Below are 21,565 nucleotides of genomic sequence, written 5' to 3'. Positions count from 1 at the left end.
CTTTCTGATGCTTAAGATTTATATGCCTTTTTTCACCTTTCAGTAATTACTTTATCATTTTTAGGCACTTATTTGTTTTATTTTATTTCGTTTTAGCACCTGCGTTACGGTGGTCGGTCGATTCAACCCAAAACGAATAAACCAAGGAAAATTCAACCCACGCAGATGTTTGGGTCTTCATGAGTTAGATCTTTTTAATGTAAGCGTTTCTCCTTACCGCCACAAGTGTAATCTCCGAATGTCTGACATTCCATTGCTTATGACTTAAGAGGGGCCGAAACGTTTGAGCAGAGAGTGGTAAGTGGTACTGAACGCAACTGGGTTCTGGTTAACTTGGATTCTGATTCGTTGTAAATCGGCTTCTCTAAAACGTTTGTCCGTATTACACATCGGTGTTGTATTAAAACGTGACCAATCGTAAACGCACGTGAAGAAGATGTTTTAGAGAACATTTACTGATAACTAGAACCATTAACAAAGATAGATGCTGTTCTACTGAAGACATGAAGTTGGCAACAAGAGAAAGCACACTAGGTGATGATGATGGGCACCTTTTGATCACTGATCTTCGTTTGTCAATCAAGTCTCTATTTTCTGCAAGCTTGTGGTTGGCGCTTTAGTGTTTGCTCAGGTGGGAGTTACCAAAACAGGCATTAGATCTGCCAATCGTTAATCATTTGCTGACGATCGTTCCTTGTTTTCCTATTTTGAGGATTGGCTTAACATTATGCCATGCAAGCAAGATACAAGTTGAAATAGTAGCCTATTACATCATGAATGAAATTGCTACAGTTGTATTGACAACCAATGAGGTACAATTTTTACTGTAACATGACGAAAGTTACCAGCAAACTTCACTTTAAAGTCCAGAAATATGCTTTTGTGCGTGCAATCAATACTCTTGATAGAACATGTTCACTTGTCACACGATGAGAAGAGATGGCTTTGTGGCAGTTACACGTGATCGTTAAAATTAAAACTCGATAACAAACTAAAAGTCAGTCGAATAACTGACTTGGAATTTTTTGACTGTTTCGAAAAAGGTCAAAGCGGATAATGTTTCTATTTTCTGAAAATATCTGCACGTTTTACCGCATGTGTTGATCCTTCCACTCGTAAAAAGATAGAAATAATCCTTGCACTTTCTTCGTAAACATTTGCAGCTAAAGGTTGTTTTGAAAAGAATCTGCTACTTGTTTTGCTGATTTCATTCCGATAGATTCACCTGATAATATGAGATTCATCTAACCTTTTACACAATGATTGAGGTTTAAAAACACTGAATGACAACCCGTGATATTGAAGTAAAAAAACGATAAAATAAAATGATTAAATAAACAGATTATTGTGAAAGATTAGATAAATAGATTACAATGTGAAGTGTTTTGTAAAAAGGCTCGCATGCTTTAGCTTATTAGGTTGACGTGTTTCAAACAAAAGTCTGTAAAAAGCTGTTATATATAAATCGAAAATTAACAACGAGGCTAATTTTAATGCACCGTTCAAACAACTACAGATCAAAGCGAGTAAAAGAAATTTTTTTCAGTTAATAGACACGAGATGGCAGCTTCAGTGTTAGGTCTTTCCGTGATTTCGGTTGTTCTGTTGTCCTACTTTAACAACATTAGCGGCCAGCCAGCTAATGAAGTTTGTTTGTCGCTTTCTACTGGAAGTGTACGGCAGAGTGGTCAAGCCTCACTCAATCAGGGCCCTCCTGGACGACGAGGACCACAGGGCCCAGCTGGTGTTTGTAACTTTGACGGAGAGGAGTTCAATAAATTTACAAAAAAATTGGATAATCTCGAAGGTACGCTACATGCAGTTGGACGATTCAATAGACTTCAAATTTGACGTATTTATTGCCAAGATGTTATATGGCCTAGAACATAGAATATGTCAACCATTGTATGTATGTTTCTAGAAAACGTAAATCGTATAATGACAATGATTAAACAGGCTGATAAAGGTAAGTGTTAACTAATTTTATATTTTTTTTAAAGTTTGTTGAAATGACGTTTCCAAAATCATTTGTTTTTACACATAAGGTCGGTACTTCATAATGATGCGTAATTCTTTCCAGTGCATTTGATGCTATAACATTTTTGAGCTCCGCGACAAAAGCAATATCATGTATCTGCAGTTTTTGCAATTTTGTTTCTTATGGTTTTGCAGTTAAATATTGTTCGGTGGGCGTGCGAGACGGACGAGTTAGAGACGAAGACATCACAGCTTCTTCAATATACGATTCACGCCATCTTGCAAAGTATGGAAGACTCGACAACATACAAAGGCAAGGCCAAGCTGGTGCTTGGGTACCAAGAAACCGTACGTTTACTGTATGCAAATTTTCAAACTAAAGCTTAATATTGTAGGTATTGCAAGCTTAATTATTAAATCCTTTTCTGTGCCATTAAACATTTCGAATCGATTTCCATTTTCGTACGCGAAATAAATTTTTCCATAGTTCACACTGCCGGAGAATGGATTCAAGTGGACTTGAGGACGCCAACATTCGTGACAGGTGTTGTCACTCAAGGTCGATCCAATTATGACTGTGATTGTTGGGTAACAAGTTTCAAAATTGCTTACGGAAATTCCACAGATCATTTACGCTCAATGCAGCAAAATGGGTTAGATCTCGTAAGTCACTGAATCAATTTATTTATTTACTTCTTTGCTATACTTGATTTATTTCATAACTTTCTTGACAAAGACAAGTTGTTGACCTGAACATGCCAAATAACTACAAAATAAACGAAAAGATATTTGCCAAAATATATCATTTTGACGTAAAATGATTAGCTAGTCGTATGTCGATTAGTAAGAATAGGCTTGTCTGATTTAGTTTAACATTTTTTCCTAATTTCTGCAGCGATTTGCAGCAAACAATGACAACAACAGCCACAGGACCAACATGTTTCCAGCAGCTATTGTTGCAAGATACATTCGAATAGTTGCTCAACAATGGAACAGCCAGATTGCTATCCGATTCGATTACCTAACATGTTAAATATTGGTATTTAGAGTTCAAACAGCACCATACACGCATAAAAACATATTTGTATTTCACAAAACGCCTCGGTAAACTCCCAAATGTATGATATAAGTAATAAAATATTGACGTATTAATATTTAAACGTTGTCCCTATATTATTATTTCAGCATTCTAGCTCTTGGACATGCTTACAGTTTAAGTTTAGGATTTAAGTTTCTCGTGCATACCGTGCTTGGAACAAGAAGGCGTGACAAAATAAAATAGCATATGATCAAATGATTTGGTTGTCAGAAACAACTTGATAGACAACTAAACCAGAAAGGTTTAAAAAATTATCAACGTTAATGTTATTCGGACATCTATAAACCTGCTTTAGCCAGAGAAGTTAATATTTCTGTGACAACTCCGTTTATGCCTGCAGCTTAACAGATTTTGAAAATTGTTGGGCTCCCAATACTGAGCTGTCACTTTTAGTAATGTTGAGTAATGAGTGATAATTTTTCTAATTATTGTAAAAAGATCGATTTTATGCTCTTTCCTACGCTTTGCAATGTCCTAATCTAGTTTAAAGGAAGATTTGTATCACATTTGTATAACATCAAAATTAAAAGTTGTAATTATATAGAGTATAGAGTAGTGCTGTGATTTATCCTGCAGTAGGTACAAGTAAAAAAGTCGGTAATATTGATTTTAATTCATAAGCCTTCTGCTGGGATTAGTTAAATTTATTAGTTAGTTATGTGACTGTGAAAGTTAAATGAGGCAAGTTAACTCACATTTTTATTAGAAGAAAGATAGGTAAACAGCAGGAGGTGAAGAGTGCATGACGTCAATGGACGACAACTTTATATAGAAAAGAAATGACGGCATACATTTATCAAGAACCGTTTATAGAAAGTTATTTTCCAAAATTCGTCATGAGGAAACAGGGTAAAAAAATACCCTTGATGGATCGCTTCCTGTAAACCATGCTTGGATGTTTTTGTCTTCCGCGTTGACACAATCGCGTCACGTGGGTGCTAAGTTAAAATATGTTTTTTCACAAAAAAGCAAAACAAATACTGTGGAAGGTGCACCTCACTTCACCTATCCCGAGAATATATTTATAAACCAGGAACAAGTATAAATACTCTTAACGTTTGAAATTAAGACGATAGCAAAGTGATCAATATACACAGTATAAGTAGACTTACGTTTAGAAATAACACTTTAGCACAGACATGTAAAACGCAGTAGATTCGTTCTTCAAGATATCCACACAGAAAAGGATACTACAGGAAACTGACATACAACAGCTGTGTCATTTTATGTTTTGCAAGCCTTAATTACAATGCATGTGTATCGTAAAATTATTGCTTAAACGATAAAAATACTTTCCCTTGAGGTTTGTCAAATGATTTTAACAATTTTAACAGATATCATCAGATTAGATAAAAAAACTTCAAACATGGCGTTTTTTTCTGGTTATGGAATCGGAGTTACCATGTTTTGTATTTCATCATTTGGTTTAATTGGCAACTGCCTGGTAATTTTCGTGCTCTTGCGGCAGTGGCAGAAGTGGACCATACCTCTCTCCTACGTGTTCAACCTCGCCGTGGCAGATGCCGCCCTGATGTTGGCCATTCCTTTCTGGGGACATTTCTACATCAAAAGTGGTGTTTGGGAATCCGGTCTTGTCATGTGCAAGATTGCGTTTTCTATTGGAGCTGAATCCATGACAGCCAGCATATTATTTGTAGTAGCCATGAGTATTGATCGTTTGGTGGCAGTTGTACGACCTTTTAAGCTCGACAGGTTTCGAACTCGCAAAGTTACGCTTCTGGTCTTCGCCATTATTTGGTCAATAACACTGGGGATTTTTGTTTACTTGCTTGTGGAAACCACAACAGTGGAACAATTTCCAAGCGCATTCAATTACTCTTGCAATTTTCTGAACGAACAACCAACACACCAGCCAGGAAGTCATCAGTCAACTGCTGCTCCAATGGAAGCTATTCAGAGTTTGGCGACGGCACTTACCACAGTTAATACTCTTGGATGTAGCTTTGGTACTTATTCAGCGTTTCACAACACAAATATTGCAGACCTTAAGATTCGTGGGCAGAACCATTTGCTTTCGTTTATAGGCGCTTTTTTAATACCTTTGGTCGTGGTATCCGCTTGCTACATAACGATTTTGGTACACGTGAAGCAGAAAACGATTGGTAAAACAAAACGCCTTGGCAAGGTCACCAAATTATCGGCAGCCATTATCATAACATTTTTTGTTGGCTGGTTACCGATGCAAGTATTGAATTTATACTCATTTCTGTCAACTAACTTGCAATTGTTACCGTACTGTGGCCAGTATTTCGATCTCCTTAATGGCATTAGTTTGTGCTTAGCTTGGAGTACCAGTTGTATCAATCCTTTTTTGTATGGCTTTCTTCGCTCTGATTTTCAAAAAACCACCTGTGAAATATTCAGAAAATTATTTCGGTTTTCTAATCACAAAGTTGCACAGGAAGGAACGCATTCAGAAAACACCTAAACTGATATTGACAACTCAGAATACTTAACGATGATAATAATACTCTTTCAACATATGTATTTATGTTTCATTTCTCATTCGCTAGGGGATAACGTGAGAGTAGTTAAAGGGTTGCATAAGTTTCACCGAAATATTTATTACTTTATAAATATTTTTTCGGGATTTAAGGTTGTTGACTAATAGACATTTCACTTTATCCGAACTTAATTTTTCATGATTTGTGCTTCTAACACTGATTAATTTATGTGTTAATAAACTGCATTATGAGGAATTGGGTTTCTGGTTTTAACAGTTTGAAAGCTCCAGGAAGTAAAGAGCTTGTTATTGTTGGCTATAGTCAAAAACGTCGTCACTTGAATGATTAATTTTAGAACCTATAGTTAACATGCAAGCAGGTTGTCGTTGAGACGTAGTTTGATCAGTGAACATTCTTATTTCTAGTGAATGTTTAATTGTCAAATTTCAACAAAACCAGTAGCAAGTTGTCTTTCCAGGTGATTTTGTTTGCAAAAGTTGGTAACCATTCTACCAAGTAATTGAGTACTTTTCAAAAATATTATCTGAATCAAAAACAGAAAATTTTAGAATATCATTTAAAAGTGTTGTCGTGTGAAAGTAATTTTTTGAATAAGTTTGACTTAATGCCAAAATTAACCTGAGTATTTCGTAAACATTTAGTGAACACGCCATGTTTATAGCTGTAACAGTTTATTGGCTCGATTCCAAACTCCCCTTGTCTTCAGGTTAAACAACAAAAACCAGCAATCGCGAGCGGCTTTTAAAATAGCCTTCACTAAATAATTTAATTAACAGCACTGGATACTAGACTATGTCTGTTTTTCTTGGGATTAGGCCATACAACTCGACTTCCGGGTTGCGCGGGTGTTTGCCAGTAGAACACAAGTTGAGTAAAACAACTTTGCATTGACTTTTTCAATTAACACCCATTTCGTCCGCATGTTTTTTTTAGATAGAAATTAAACCTAAAATGGTTCTACATAGTCACGTGTTTGGCGTGAGGACGTTCTAATATCGAAAATACAAATGCTCTATATAATAACAGCCCTGCACAAACCAGATTCTACTACATAAACCGTTACTGGATTGCTTCTTGAGTAACAAAAAACAAAAATTTTGATTTTAAAATACAAATTACGCATAACATGCCCAGTTGTATAAACGCAGCTTATATGTGACATACTATACTGTGTTATGAAACCTTGTTTTGCTTGTTTTTGACTACTAAGTCGAGTTATATTTTCTCAGTTAATTACTTCTTACAAGGTTGCGTTATAATATACACATTCAGGTTACAAGGAAGTTAACACAAATTATGTCAAGAGAAAGGCACAGTACAACGATCTTCTATGCGCCGTCAATTGAGAAGGCAGACATTCGATCCCAATGACGAGTTGCAACTTGAAGTAAACACTACATACATGTGCTTTAACATGTGTAAAGGAATTCGACTTACAAGAACTTTTCCCTGTTGACACATTAATCAGTTGAATTTAGTTTTCTGCACTGACTCATACGTGTGAATTTTCCCAAAGATTTAGGATAAATAGTTTAAATTTATTACAGAGGCCACATCTACTGTAAGTGCACGGTAGGCGGTGGAAGTCAACAGAATTATGAATTGACATCTATAAGAACGGTTCAGGCAAATATTTCTCGGGAGATATAAGGAAATTTCTTGAAACTGATTTGAAGTAGACTATATAGATGTTTCTACTTTTGCAGATTTTAACACATATATAATAGGCCCAGCCAAACAATTTAAAATGCTCTTTGTACTGCTACTCTGTGTGATTTCTCTTCCTGAAATTAGGGGTCAGTCAAACGAAATATGCCTCTCGCTTTCTCGTGCTCAGGATGACTTCAATTCTCGGGAAATGATCCAGGGCCCTCCGGGACGACGCGGTCCTCGGGGCTTGCCTGGACCGGTCGGTAACGTCGGACAACCCGGTCGATGTGACTTGCACGACATTGAAGAACTAAGAAGTCAGATACAAGGTTTGAAACGTGGAAGCAGCACTGAGATTTCCTAACGAACATACTTTTAATAAGCGTAATATTGCTGGTTGAAATAGTAGCCTATATAAAAAAACTTTTATGTTCAGATTCTTGCATTGGTGGGGTCAAGTATCATAACTCTTGCATTAAGTTGGCTTATTTGAATGGAGCGGGAGTAGACTACGCAGAAGCAGTTAAATTATGCGCGGAGAAAAACGCAAGCTTGGCTGAAATAACATCGGATAGAATGTTTGACCTTGCGGTGAATTACATCAACCGGACATGGGGTGAATTCTCTCATCGTTCCGATCTCGTCGATGTTTGGTTGGGAATGACATATGAGGTTGTTAAACGTTTTCTGTAGTAAGCAATATACTACCAAATAACATATTGTAAAAGATATAAATAGCATTTAAAAACAAAAGTTTTACAGACTTGAATTTTGTAATGATTTAAAGACACCAAAAGTTAAGTTTATTGGCATATTTAAACCTTGCGCGAGTTTGGCCTAAAACTAATGTCACAGAAAGGGAAGCTCTTTGCGGCACGACCGGCGTGAGGGGTATATGCCAAAAGCATTCTACTAATCTTTAAACTCTTTATGGGCAGCAGTAGTTGACAATATCATCGGCAGCGAAGCCTTTCGTGCCGGAAATTTCCTCGCAGTAGTAACTTGTATCGTTTTTACTGAATGACAAACAGCTTGTTTAATATTTGGTGGATGTGCAAACAAAGTAGTACAGTTTTAATATTGCAATGGGCTTTTAATTTATAGTTGCATTCGTACGACAAGTAATCAAGTAAAATACAGGACTGTTAATGTTTTTTTAGGGGTATCCCCAGAAAGAATTGACATCATCGTCAACAGGAACGAGAATCATGACCAAACGCTGGTTCCCCAATTACCCCAACTCACATGCTACTCGCACGCATGTCATGATCGAAGTGGGGCTCATTGCTAGATTCAAAACCGGGATTTTCAATGCTGCGCCTAGCACAAGGGGTGTTCCTCTTTGCAGTTATGCCAACACTTCTTTCTAACTTTAGAAAGAAAATATATGTGATGCTTTATATGCTTTGCAATGTATTATACAATTTTCATTGCAAATTGCATGAAATAAAAAGCCTATACCGAATTGCTGCCAATTAAACTATTACTTTGACATTGAAGTTGTCATCTTCATCCTCAAGCAGGGCAAACACGCGTTAAAGGTATAATTTCAAAAAAAATAATTTTTTTGCAACGGAAGCGAAATTTCCATATTTTTAGGTGAAGTATACATTACGTATAAATAACCGTGGTTCTTGATCTTTTTTGCCGCGACCCAAAATCGTATCTGTGGGAGCGGTGTCGACCCAAGTGGTGACCTAATAGCAATAAATGACATAGAAATATCCACAGTCAGTGTCATAGCCAGGACCCAGTTGCGCCCCATTCTCGAAGGCCCCGCAACCCATGCTTGGGTCGCGACACAGGGGTTAAGTACCACTGAAATATAGCATTGAAAATATATAGGATTCGATTAGTTTGGAGAAAGTAAGGCGGCAAAGTAGTTATTATTATTATTAAGATACTTCAAAACAGTATTAATGAAAACATGAGTCGTGTAAACATCCTCAAATATTATAAAGAATCTTCATGTAGAAATGAATGATATGAGCCCGAAAGCCACTACATATAGGTGCATATTAGTGTGGCAAAAGCACGTTATCGAAGTGCTTAGTACTGAAATCTTTAAGTTCAAATGCTTAAATCATGTGAACTTTATACATATAGTGTCGCTTTTATAATATACAGTTTCACCAAAACCATAATTTGCACAATCGTGATGCAATTTAACACAGAACTTTGAGGAATTTTTATGCTTTTATATATGTTAGCTCGTAAAAATTACGATATGATCACTCACAAAGGCACCTTCAAACCATTTAATAAACGAATAGAGCACTGAAAGTAATCAGTAAAATTAGAAATACTAATCTCCTAAAAGGATGCCCTTCAGACAGCAAAGCCTGAGTTCCTCCCTATCCTGGATGTACAAAATGCACACGGATTTATTCAAACTTTTTATATTAAACGGCTAGAAAGAAATAATCACTCAAACAGACAGACAAAACAGCTACGAATGACGGCAAACCTATGTATATACGTGTGTGTGTGTGTGTGTGTGTGTGTGAGTGTAACAGAAAGAGAATTACCACGAGTCTGGAATCAAGTGTTTATAAAATATTTATGGTGTAAGACATTTGAAGTATTGGGCGACAAGAAATCATATACATCATTATCATTTAAATCATATAATTTAACTACACAACAATGCTAATTTGGACGTCTAATTGTATTTGTTTTGTACAGTTACAGTTACAGTTTATACAGTTTTGTCATCAAATGACAAAGTTTTTGTGCCCAATGAAATAGAGTGGTTACTAATTGTCAACCATAAATCTCAAAGAGCAAGCAGCACGGTAACACAGAAAACAAAAATATGTTCAGCATGCACCAAAGCTATATCACAAACAGCTGTTTGTTTTTATACACGTTACTTGGGACTTGAAAATACAAAACTATAATATGATCAAAATGGGACCTTTTAAATAGTAAATAAAATAATATAGCACCATATTTGTTTAGCGTAATATATTTACGAAAAACCTAATGTTTTCAAATGCATGTACCGTATACAATAGTAAATGCTGATAAGCTTTGAATTTAGGATCAAAGGATAACTTTTCAAATGATCGCTGCTAAAAAAATTGTAGATATTTGTTATCAAAATGGGACAAAAAATAAAAAAATGTTCAACATGTAAGCAGTTCAAAGCGCAAAGCGATTTGCTTATGCCAAGTCTGAGCAATCAATCTCCAATATCTTGCTGCTAATGATATAGGAAACATATTAGTCACGTGGGTGTTACTATTTTGCGGGTAAGCATAAAACACCTGCAACAAAGCAAAATTAAAATAATTTTGTGTAATGTAATTATAGCAATCTATACAAAAAACATAATTGGAATACTAAACAAAGACTTTTTTGAATAGTTTTAACAAATCTATTCATAAATGTTACGTTTCTCACAAGGTCTCTCCGATTTTGTTGCATCACGTGCATTTGGTTGGTAGAATTTCCATAAGATACTTTGTATGACGTCACCCAGCCGTCATAGTCAGACCTCCCTTGAGTAACAACTCCTGTGACCGCAGCTGGAGTTCGCAAATCAACCTGAATCCACTCCCCTGATGTGGTTACTGCAAACAAAACGCGAGTTACGATAAACAAACTGTCTATTGTTAAGAGTAAAAGTTCTTTACTTTTTGAAGACTTCTTTGACATTTTAACAACAGTAAATACGTTATTATACCAACTTACGTCGTAAAGGCACCCAACCTCCCGCATGGCCTGCTTGTTGAATATGATCCAGTCTCCCCTGAAGCTGACTATGGGCTTCATTGTGGATAGAGGATGCAGTTATATCTTCATTTTGCACACGACCGTCACGCAACCCGACAGAACAAAACGTCACTGAAAATAAGCCCCTTCTTATGTTTATTAGTATTTTACACTGTAATTATAAAAATTGCAGGATTTTTGTCACACTTCATTATCCAGGCTTTGATTTAAAACACTGTACCAATGACGCTTAAAACATATCCGTTACCTTTGTCCATTTGCTGTGTTATAGATGTTAGCTTGGCCACTTGGTCTAAAAAAATTGTTATGCAAGTTCAAGTTCATGTGACTATTACGTAATAAGATTCTTATTAAAATAATTCTTAGAAATTGAGCTGAAAATGTTGAAAGGGCAATGAAAATCTTACCGTTTAGTTGACGCATTTCTTCACGAAGCTCATTCACTTCGTCTTCATTTCCAACACAGTACCCAGGTTCACCGGAAGGTCCTACAGGTCCCGGAAGTCCTACAGCTCCCCGACGTCCAGGAGGGCCTTGAGTTGATTCGGGGGACTGACGCGTTTCATCATTACAACGATTCAGAGTCAAACAAATTTCATCAGAGTGTCCGGAAATAAGAGGCACCACGAGGACGAAAGTCATACAAGAAAGAGAAAGCATTTTGACGGTTCTCGATTCAACTTTAAGGTCGATTTATTGAAGTTAACGCAGTCATGAAAACCGAACCACTATTTATAGTGTTTTGTCTGGCGCCAACTTAGATTTTGTGGTTAATTTCTACTCAAGGTTTTCATTTCGTGCTTGTGTTTTACCATGAATACAACCTATTGTTGACGTCAGTTTTAAAAAACATGCGCAACTTAACCTCATTCGTCTCCGACAGCAAAATATATTTTCTCAAAATAGATGTTCGTCATACTGTTTACGAATGAAAGGAAAAGTGTTATTGAATTAGTTGGTTGATTGAAAGTTCACCATTGCCTGACGTCATACTCAGGTTTTATCCAAGTACCAAGAATATCCAAGTACCAAGTTCTTTGACTAAGAACAATGACTTGCTTGTGCACAAGAGATAAAAACAAAAGCGGTTTTTACCCAAAATGTTCATTAATGTCAGTTTTGAGCGTCTTTAGCTACGCTAGTTGAATAATATTTGCCCTCAGCTTAAGTTTACTTTATGCGGAAAATTCTGATTGACAGGCTTTAACCTATTACGTAAATTCTCATACTGACGTCTCATATATATTGTAACCTATATCTTTGATCTGCGACATACAAACATTACAGTTCAATCAGCTACGTTATTAATCATTATAAGTTATTTCTATTCTAATCATGAAACTTTAATCATTTTATATTGTTGAGCAAGACACATTTCTCGTTTCAATTTAAAAATGTGTCAAGTTCTGAAACTTGCTTACATCAATAATATGTTTTCCATATTTTGATTTTGACGCAAGTGCTTCTGATTTTTACAAGCTGAAAAAAGGTTAAAAATTTCTGCCCGTTGCTGATGTACCTTTGCTAGATACTTTGAAAACACATATCGTCGTTTCTTTTGATTAATGGCTAATTCTCTATACAACGGATGCTGAGATCATTATATAAAGTATATACAACAACGCAGGTAGTTTTATGCATCACAAAGTGACTTCGCTTAAAACCCTTTGTACAAAACTCCAAGCAGGCTGCTGAATAATTAGCGAGCATTTTGTGTTGAAAGTGGAATAGAAAATATTAGAACATTTACTAAAGGTTCTGTGGAAGTATTTCGGGTTAATTATACGAAAGAGAAAAAGGACTATTTCATTATAATATTTAGCAATGTTTTATTTAGTGCGATGGAGTATTGTAGATTGTAAATTTAAATGTACACGTAATAAAATATCTTCAAGCCAAAGATAAGGATAACAGGTAGTGGCAATTTAGGTGAATTCTTATTTTCATCTATCATTATTACGACATCATGTATATTATACAGGTGTGCGCATTTTTGTTTAGATTTTATTAAGTGAAGTATAAAAAAATGGCTGCTACTCTTCTAGCTGGAATCATCCTTTTCGTGATCAGCGCTGTAGGTGTGATTGGAAATATTTCAGTTTTATGTGTACTCTTATGTCAGAAGTCTTCTTGGTCGATATCAATCACTTACGTTTTCAACCTCGCCGTTGCTGACGCACTCTTGATGCTGGTCACACCGTTCTGGGGACATTTATTTATCAGCAACGGCAACTGGTTCTCTGGTCAAATTATGTGCAAACTTGCTTATTCCATTTCAGCAGTAAACATGCTGTGTAGCATAATGTTTGTTGTTGCGATGAGCGTCGATCGTTTGGTGGCGGTAGTAAGGCTTATGAACCTTGATCGGTTTCGAACCCGCAAAGTGACAAATGTGGTTTGTGGTCTCATCTGGCTGATAGGGCTTGGTTTTTTCATACATTTCATGTTGGATGTTTGAACTAGTAAACTTCCTGCAAAATCTCCTACATTCCAATATTATCATCCGGTCAACGGAACAAACAACACGCAAGGAACTGGAAGCACTTTTTCTGCAACAAAAAGCTTTAACGCTTCCCAAAGAATCGGATCGGAATCGGAAAACTTTGTCGTGATTTGTGACATTCAACCTTCCTATGCCACTCCTGGAGATTTCACTACTCGAGGCCTTGCGCATTTTGTTTTCTTTTTTGTTGGATTTGCTTTTCCAATCACTGTGGTGTAGTCTTGTTATTTATCAATTTTTATTCACGTCAAGCGACATGCATTTGGTCAAAATACTGCACAAGACAAAGTTGTCAAACCATCAACTGCTATCATCATTACGTTTTTCGTTGGCTGGTTCCCAGCAAATATCTTAAATTTCTATTCTGGCCTCGCTACATATTTCCATGTGCTTTCGTTTTCCAAAGAATGTTTTGATAACTTGTATCCTTACTCACTTTGCTTGGCGTGGGCTACCAGTTCTATTAACCCCATTCTATACGCTTTTGTCAGATCGGATTTTCGGTCGAACCTTGCGGCAAACCTGGAAAAGTTTAAACGTACAAATCACATGGTTTTGAAAGAGACAACTTCACCTCAACTGGAGTAAACTCGAAACAGTGTTTTTGGGTTTGTAGTGGCCTTTGCTGTCTTTCTCATGTATATCACTGATTTAAAAAATCATTGTCATATATACGATTTATAATATTCCATTGAAATGAATATAATATAACATGAATATGATAGATATTGTATATACGTTTCTTTATAATTTTGTGAGGAATCCTTTACGTTGCGTTGAAGGAACCATTGAAATAGATAAATCAAATTAACTGATACTAACTTAATGCACATGGCGTGTAGTTTGGAAAAAAAGCTTAGAAAATGTAGTTTTGGAAGATGAATTTATTTGTGATTGGCCGAATGTTGATGTTACATTTATCAATTGATACAATATGAACTACTAAATATAAGTATGGAATATTTTCACTTTGTGGCTAACTCATGAATAATCCTAATATCAAACAAATAACAAAATTACAGAAGGAATTTATTTGTTTGATTAGCGCAGGGGTGGGGAAACTTTTTGGTTAAGGGAGCCATGAAAGCTACATAATTTTAATTGTATTTTTGTGAGAGCCATATAATATTTCTAAACACTTAATGCAACTAACTTGTGCAGGACGTGGATAGGATTTGTAAAGAAATCAAAATGTTTTATAGTCATTCGCAACTTTTCTTGATCTGAAGCAAGTTTTGGTTCCGGGAGAAATTACGCTTTTACCGACACTTCGAAAAATTTCAGCAGTTTATTTTAGGCTTTTTATCATAAACAGAGACAACCTTGTATTATAGTTCGGTTTATCAGTCGATGATTTTTTGCGTCTTTCTGTGAGTTTTACCTTCAAGCGTTGAACGGACTGGAGTTCCAATGTTAACTTTTGTAGAGGAAGGACAAAAGTCCGCTAGGTGATGATAGTTCCAAGAAAAAATAGCTTCAAGTTTATTTCAAATCAAAAAGTAAATGAAAAAACTTAATGACAAAGTTTCTAAAGATTTGAAAAAAAACAACAATTTCCGTTTCAAAATTTTTTGTCTTTGTATTATATGTAAGTATGATTAACTACAGCCAGAATGTTTCAGATGACCATATTTAGTCTGTTTTATTCTTATAGGTAACTTTTTCACGATATTATGCAGTGTATTTTGCATGGTCTTCGCCTATGTCAAAATTTTTTAAATGGTTCAAAACATTGTTATTTTTATTCCCTTGATGATCTTTTATCGTTTATAAGCATCAAGTCCGTCGTACCAAAAGTTTTCAAATCGTTTTTTGAGTTTTCCGATTGATTTTTTAAAAATGACAAATTTGAATTTGGAATTTGACAATTTCAGTCAATAACAACAATGACAGCTAATTGGCACCAAGCAGAAATACATTGGAAAAGAAAAAAGCAGTAAAAATCACTATTCAAGAATAAGATTTTGTATACGTTTTTTTGCAAATAAATGCATGAAATTAATATTGATTTCGGAAATTAATAACTTGCGGCAAACATAAATAGTTCAATAACAAATGAATATCTTTAATTTCAGATGAAAATAATATTTTTTGCAATGATGTTGATACATTCCTAACTACTGTATATTACAAATTTGAATATATTGCAATTGTTTGCGTTTCGCGTATTCAGACCTGAAAACAAATTCTTTAATGCAGTTCAATTTTTCTTAAATGCGCTTCAATAACTATTTTAGAAAACATTTACCGACAATGACATTTAAAAGAGTAATGCGATAAAAATAAGTAAGACAGATAAGACAAAACTAAGAAAGTTTTTCTATATTAATGCTTCATACATAGAAAGTTGTTGAAAATATATTTATTTGTGTAAAATGTTTTTGTCCTTTCTCTGATTTCAGTTGTGGATTTAGACGACCAATCAGAAAATTCATGTAACAAAATTAAGCATATTTATTACAAACATCTTCAACAGCCCAGAATGATCTAAAATTATGTATTTATTAGCATTATACATGTATGTTGGTCAGACGAGGCTTCGTCTTTGATAATAGTGTTTTTGCTTCACACTTCACACATAAAGTTCAAATACACTAAAGTAGGAAACAAGTCACACTTTTGAAAAAATTCTGAGCTTTTTTATTTGTTGGAATTTTAGATTTCTTTGGAATCTTTTGAAATAATTTCTGTTCTTGTCATCAATGCGAAAGAAATACAACACTTCAAGTTTAAGTTATTAATTGCTAAATCACGGTAATCGTTGCACATTTTGTCATCTATATTATGTGTTTAAGCTGTGATGTTTGCTGCAATGTATATGATAAGGACCAGAGCCAGATATGTCGACCTTTAGTCAAACGGCTTTGTTTTTCTCAAGTGTGTGTGCTTTAATCGTAGCTTGAATGTTTTCCTGCAGGTTTTAAAGTTTTCCAAAACCACATGGTTAAAATATAACACTTAAACCTAAACCATTTTAATCACAGCTAAGTGGCATTACAGATACTCTCTATAGTCTATAGCTTGCAATTAATCATGACCCTATTTCTAAAAACTTTTAGATTTTATAGATAAATACAAACAGGTTGTCTGATCAGGGTCTTTGTGTTCATGTTCTGACAAGACATGTTATTATGGTGATGTGCTGTTCTTGAAGATCACAAATAAGCTTTAAATTTAGTTGTTTGATGTCAATGTTGGTTTGTAGGAAGGATTACCAACCAGTGGTAGATGTGTCCGGGTATCCCAGGTCGTACCTTTGTAGTTTGCTGAGAGAGTTACAATTGCACTACAATAAATGTTTGTCGGGATCCTGGGATTTTAATTGAATATCACTTAAATTCCAATGAATATACAAAAGGCCGTTCTGGCAATCTTAACTTATTGTTTGATCTTGAGGCATGTATAACAATTCAAACTCGGTTTGCTAGTGATACAATATAGTAGTTTACTGGTGACATAAAGCATAAATAACGTTAGTAAGACGAAGCTTTTTGAAACGCACATGTATTGTCTTTGAGACTGAGCTTAACGTGAGCTCGGTTACTGCAGGAAATTCCATTTGCATGTTTTGGTAGTTAGATATAACTTCTACATGTAAGTTACAATTGTAACATGGGATGACGCGACAACATCATGCATCCTAAGATTTCCTAGGAGGAACACATTGATTAAAATATCTCAGCATATCAATATGTATAATCTACCTGGCCTCAGCCTGTTAGCGATGATTGATCTTACATGTCGCCAAATGTGTTATAGCGAACCAAGATTATATTTCAATACGAAATTTAGTAAACCATCATTTGGTAGTCATTATGACATCATCATCATTATCACATGGCAATCATTTCATTAGTAATCGATCTATTGTGGTGTTAGCAGTGATGGATATACATATAACTTGATTTTGACCGTACATGGAACATTGTTGTAGGCTGCTATCAGAGTGTCATACTTTAAAGCTAGACAAGTTTAGGTCTACTGCTACGTTTTCACGAGTTAAAGAAAGGGAGCAAATCGGGCAACATAGGTTAAACCAAGATTACCAAGTGGCCATGGAACTGACAGTAACTATGGCACATTTCCAAGGAAGTTGGCGTCACTCTTACACCGAGTAAACATAGTTTAAATGTCAATTTGAGTTTGAATGGAAAAGAAAAATAACATCATCACCTCGCAATATAATCCACAGTATTGGCGGGAAGAAGTGAACTAAAATAAACCAGCCATTTATCATCATCATGGCTGAAAGGAATTAAAACCTGTCAAGCGAAAAGTTTAAACCATTCGCGCTTGCAAAATCGAAAAAACAGAAACACGTACAGTGCATATGCCTCAACAAAAAGAAATTTTGAGGTGTTAGTTGTGTTTGAGGTATAGTTGTTGATGTAAGATAATGAGTATAAAACAGTGTTAAACCAGAATGCTCGTGCTGAAGCTAAATGACTTCAGGTAGACAAGGCAAAAAATGAACCGACATGAAATCAATGAATCCGATCTTTTGATGTGTCAAGATTTGTCTATTATTGAGATCAAATGAACGTAAAATAGGACGCTGGTTCATTTGCCAAATATCTGCAACTCCTTTATAATGAGAACGAGAAGAAGATTAATGTTAATGATTTGTCAAATGATTGATGTTGCAAGCGCTTGGTCAACTTGTGAACGCTGTACGACGATGTAAACATTTTAAGGTTTACCGTAGCTGGAGACTAAGTAAAGCGCATTCAATGAGTTAATTTAATTGAATATTCGAAAGATTTTATTTTTCCTGAAATGCAGCTGGTAACAGAAAATGTATTTTGGTCAGATCCGTAAGCAAGCCGACCCAGGTAACACAACGTGAATTTCTGGATCGAAGACAACACTCCCGTAGCGTATGTAACGTTATTCATAATCATACGTAATGAACTAATGATATATGCATGTGATAGAAATAACTTTGTGAAAATGTCAGTATTGTAATCGTGTGCTGACGTATGGTGAAGTCAGAGTTGAAAGAGCATGCTATGGTCAGTGTATAGAGAGATTGGTGAGTGGCATTACGACACTTAGAATCGAAAAATGGCTTTTAAGAAAGTTAATATGTTATTGGAATGCCAAGCAAGTGTTCCCTTTTAAGGTGTAGCGCATATTGAGAATTGGGATACTTTCAAATTTCAATAAGGTTTGCCAACTAGAACTCGAAATAACTCCACCATTTTGCCGAAATTGAACTCGAAAGGTAAAAATTCCTAAAAGCGCTCTAAAAAATCGATCAAGTTGAGTAGATTGTTAAAACAATTGCAATAAAGAAATGTCAGCAATTTTTGCTGCTTGCGTTATTGTACAACAAGCTTCCAAGATTGATGAAAAAAAAACTTGACATTTAGGTAAAATCGAACTCAAAGTATAGTTAATTATGCCAATGCAATTGGCGTAAATTGTGCCAAATCAATCGACATAAACCAAACCTGAACTTTGGACTCGTAAAAACTTTGCGTGCTCGAACATCAAGTCAAATAAAAGTCGATTGAGCTTGCAGCCCTCCTTCAATTAAGTGCAAGGGCTATTTTTCTAGGAAATTGAAGTCATTGATGATTAATTATCAGTTTTCCAATAATCATTTAGAAATACGTCAGCAAAATAAAACTGGGCTTGCGTACAGGGACCTATAACAAAAAAACCATAGCATGTTTTTCTAAGCAATCTTAACAGCCGCAAGAGGTCAATAACGAGTGAAGCTTGTGTTGCCATTGTGTTGCGTAAGACCTCCACTTTTAAAGTAAAGTTATTAAACAATTACAGTAGCATACTTTTGTGTTAACGCCCCTGAATAAAAATAACACTAATAACACAGGAGACAAGCTATACACCATACACAACATGCTAAAGAGTATTTATGATTTGTTGGAATTTGAACAATTTAAATTTTCTAAGAACGTTTTAATTCCCCTTGTATAATTTTCGCGATACAAAAAACAACAGCTTGTCATGTTTAAGTTTTTAATTGCTTAAATTCAGTTATCTTGGTTCATGTATTCGTCACGTTAATGTTATGTTCTTAAAAGGCAAGATTGGTGTAGAGAATATGGAATGAAGTGAAAAATGTTTACATTTAGTTAAACGAATCTGTTGTTCTCGAATAAGTGCGGTATTTTAACATAAATTCTGTCTAACAGCTTAAAGTTTTTCATAACGACATCGTCAGACAATATTTCTTGAAACCGAGTTATTATTGTCAAAGACAAGTGGAATATCAGCAAACTAAGTCACTTTACAAGCTACAATTATATTCTACTGCATTGTTTTGCCTCTGTAATACAAAATAGCGTATAATACTAGGCCGCGTAATAACATACCAAGAATGTTTCGATACAAATCGAAAACCTTAATAGGTTCACCGAATATTACCGAAGTGGAAACTTCGATTCCATACGAACATTAACTCTGTCGAACCCGAATATCAATGGCATTGTGCCAATTAGATTAGCTTTCTTGATTTATAGACTTTGATGGGAAATTACAATTGGGGAGGCTTAGCTTTAGTAGGGAAAGCATTCTTTTTAAAAAAAGTTTTTTTTACCAAACTAATTTAGGATTTTAATCGATATTTATTTACATATCGGCAACTTGTTTGGCAATTGCTTTATGTTAAAAACAAAATTGTGCAACATAATGATAAACCTATACTGTTTAATACTAATGCAAATATAGATGTGGAAGTGATATCCTTCGATCTACATTATAACTGTGACAACACAAACCTAAATAGTTTTCCTCGCGGCACATCCCTACTCCTTAGATGAAGACCATACCTTACCAGCCGATGCATGTTATTGTCAGAATAAGTCGCTCTTAAAACGGAAGAGTATACTCGTGTTACATGAGACTTGGTCGTCTTACATTCTGGTAGCTTCTTTAATGCTTCGCAAAGGTCCAAAGATAAACCAAAGTTTAAGTGCGGTGTAATTGAATACTAAGCAATTAAGCAAGTTTTACAAAAATCATCAAGCCTTCGGTGGAATTAATAGCCTCAGAGTTTGAAAATATTTCGATCTAAAACGTCGGCAAAATAACAAATATCACGCACATCCAATTCAGGTTCTCGTCTCCGTAGGACACTATTGCACGCGCACATCTGAATTCTCTCGTTTCTTGCGGCCGAGCCTATAATAGGCATTTATGCCACAATTAATATATCAAATGCTTGGGCCAGTAAACAAGATACTCAATGAAATCTTTGCTAAAACGCATTGAAACTTCGGTTTTATTTTCTTATTTTTAACTGGGGTACACGAAGTTCGATAAAAATATCCACAAGGTAAATGGGATCAAAAAAAGTTTAGAAATTCCTGGTTTAAAGGTTTTACCCGTGACTATTAACAACAAGACAATATATTGGCCCTCTCGACTTTTGGTTTGATGCTATGACATAGCAAAAGAAATAACCGATTATGAAATGTTAACTTCGCCTGAGGCGCTTTGAAAACTTCTCATCTGCATGGAGTCCAATGATTAAAATGTCTTTCAGTATTTATGTCTAAAAGTTGTATGAAAAAAAGATAATGAAACGTGATTTAAATTCGATTTTTCAAGCTTATTTTACGTTATTCACATAATAGTCAAATGTATGACGTAATAGTTCAACAAAAAAATATTCACGAAAAATACCACGACTTTTTACCATAGTTTAAACAGAGAATACGAAGGGAAGATTTAGTTTTAGACAAAAAGGTTTGTTTTTCTCGAGTTGGCGTTCTATCTCATAATAAGCTTAAAACTTCTTTGGCAGCTTCAAATAGTCCAAAACCACATCGGCGGATTAAGTTGTTTAAAACTAAATTGTTATTACCAAATTTAAAGGGCATATCATTTACCCAATTCAATTTTAAAGCTTCCACTTTAAAAGGCCTATGTGAATATACACAAGTGAATCAGTTAGAATGCGCCGTTCATGAACTGGCAAGCCATGTTACTACGGTAATAAGTTGATCTTGAAGAAAAAGATATGCTTTTTTCAGCTATTTAGTCAACATTGGATTATATGTGTTGCAAAAAGAATACCATAAATTTTACTTTGACTTTTTTTTCTTGTGGAAGCGTGTAATTAAATTTTAAATAAGTTTGATT

At 35.1% G+C, this 21,565-nt stretch overlaps 5 protein-coding genes across 5 annotated transcripts; 4 read left to right on the top strand and 1 right to left on the bottom strand.

Moving 5' to 3' along the window:
* Window positions 1–1,434: 1,434 nt before the first annotated feature.
* LOC143463265 (lactadherin-like) lies at window positions 1,435–3,582 on the top strand. Its single transcript, XM_076961707.1, has 5 exons — window positions 1,435–1,807; window positions 1,922–1,966; window positions 2,173–2,325; window positions 2,465–2,640; window positions 2,873–3,582. The coding sequence occupies exons 1-5, from the start codon at window positions 1,561–1,563 to the stop codon at window positions 3,008–3,010; spliced, it is 759 nt and encodes a 252-aa protein (XP_076817822.1). The 5' UTR covers window positions 1,435–1,560; the 3' UTR covers window positions 3,011–3,582.
* Window positions 3,583–4,076: 494 nt separating this feature from the next.
* Window positions 4,077–5,926, top strand: LOC143463243 (somatostatin receptor type 5-like). Its single transcript, XM_076961673.1, has one exon. It carries the CDS (start codon window positions 4,389–4,391, stop codon window positions 5,523–5,525), a length of 1,137 nt encoding a protein of 378 aa, XP_076817788.1. The 5' UTR covers window positions 4,077–4,388; the 3' UTR covers window positions 5,526–5,926.
* Window positions 5,927–7,244: 1,318 nt separating this feature from the next.
* On the top strand, window positions 7,245–8,677 carry LOC143463267 (uncharacterized). Its single transcript, XM_076961709.1, has 3 exons — window positions 7,245–7,541; window positions 7,649–7,884; window positions 8,373–8,677. The coding sequence occupies exons 1-3, from the start codon at window positions 7,310–7,312 to the stop codon at window positions 8,580–8,582; spliced, it is 678 nt and encodes a 225-aa protein (XP_076817824.1). The 5' UTR covers window positions 7,245–7,309; the 3' UTR covers window positions 8,583–8,677.
* Window positions 8,678–10,164: 1,487 nt separating this feature from the next.
* On the bottom strand, window positions 10,165–11,666 carry LOC143463264 (retinoschisin-like). The gene is made up of 5 exons (XM_076961706.1): window positions 11,358–11,666; window positions 11,198–11,242; window positions 10,909–11,061; window positions 10,618–10,787; window positions 10,165–10,481 (listed from the first exon to the last, which is right to left on the bottom strand). Exons 1-5 carry the CDS (start codon window positions 11,608–11,610, stop codon window positions 10,341–10,343), a joined length of 762 nt encoding a protein of 253 aa, XP_076817821.1. The 5' UTR covers window positions 11,611–11,666; the 3' UTR covers window positions 10,165–10,340.
* A 1,275-nt stretch (window positions 11,667–12,941) lies between these two features.
* On the top strand, window positions 12,942–14,446 carry LOC143463394 (type-2 angiotensin II receptor-like). Its single transcript, XM_076961863.1, has 2 exons — window positions 12,942–13,405; window positions 13,673–14,446. The coding sequence occupies exons 1-2, from the start codon at window positions 12,977–12,979 to the stop codon at window positions 14,039–14,041; spliced, it is 798 nt and encodes a 265-aa protein (XP_076817978.1). The 5' UTR covers window positions 12,942–12,976; the 3' UTR covers window positions 14,042–14,446.
* The last annotated feature ends 7,119 nt before the right edge of the window (window positions 14,447–21,565 follow it).

This window comes from Clavelina lepadiformis, chromosome 6, assembly GCF_947623445.1.
Source record: "Clavelina lepadiformis chromosome 6, kaClaLepa1.1, whole genome shotgun sequence".
NCBI lineage: Eukaryota > Metazoa > Chordata > Ascidiacea > Aplousobranchia > Clavelinidae > Clavelina > Clavelina lepadiformis.
This window is presented reverse-complemented; position numbering and strand designations above follow the sequence as displayed.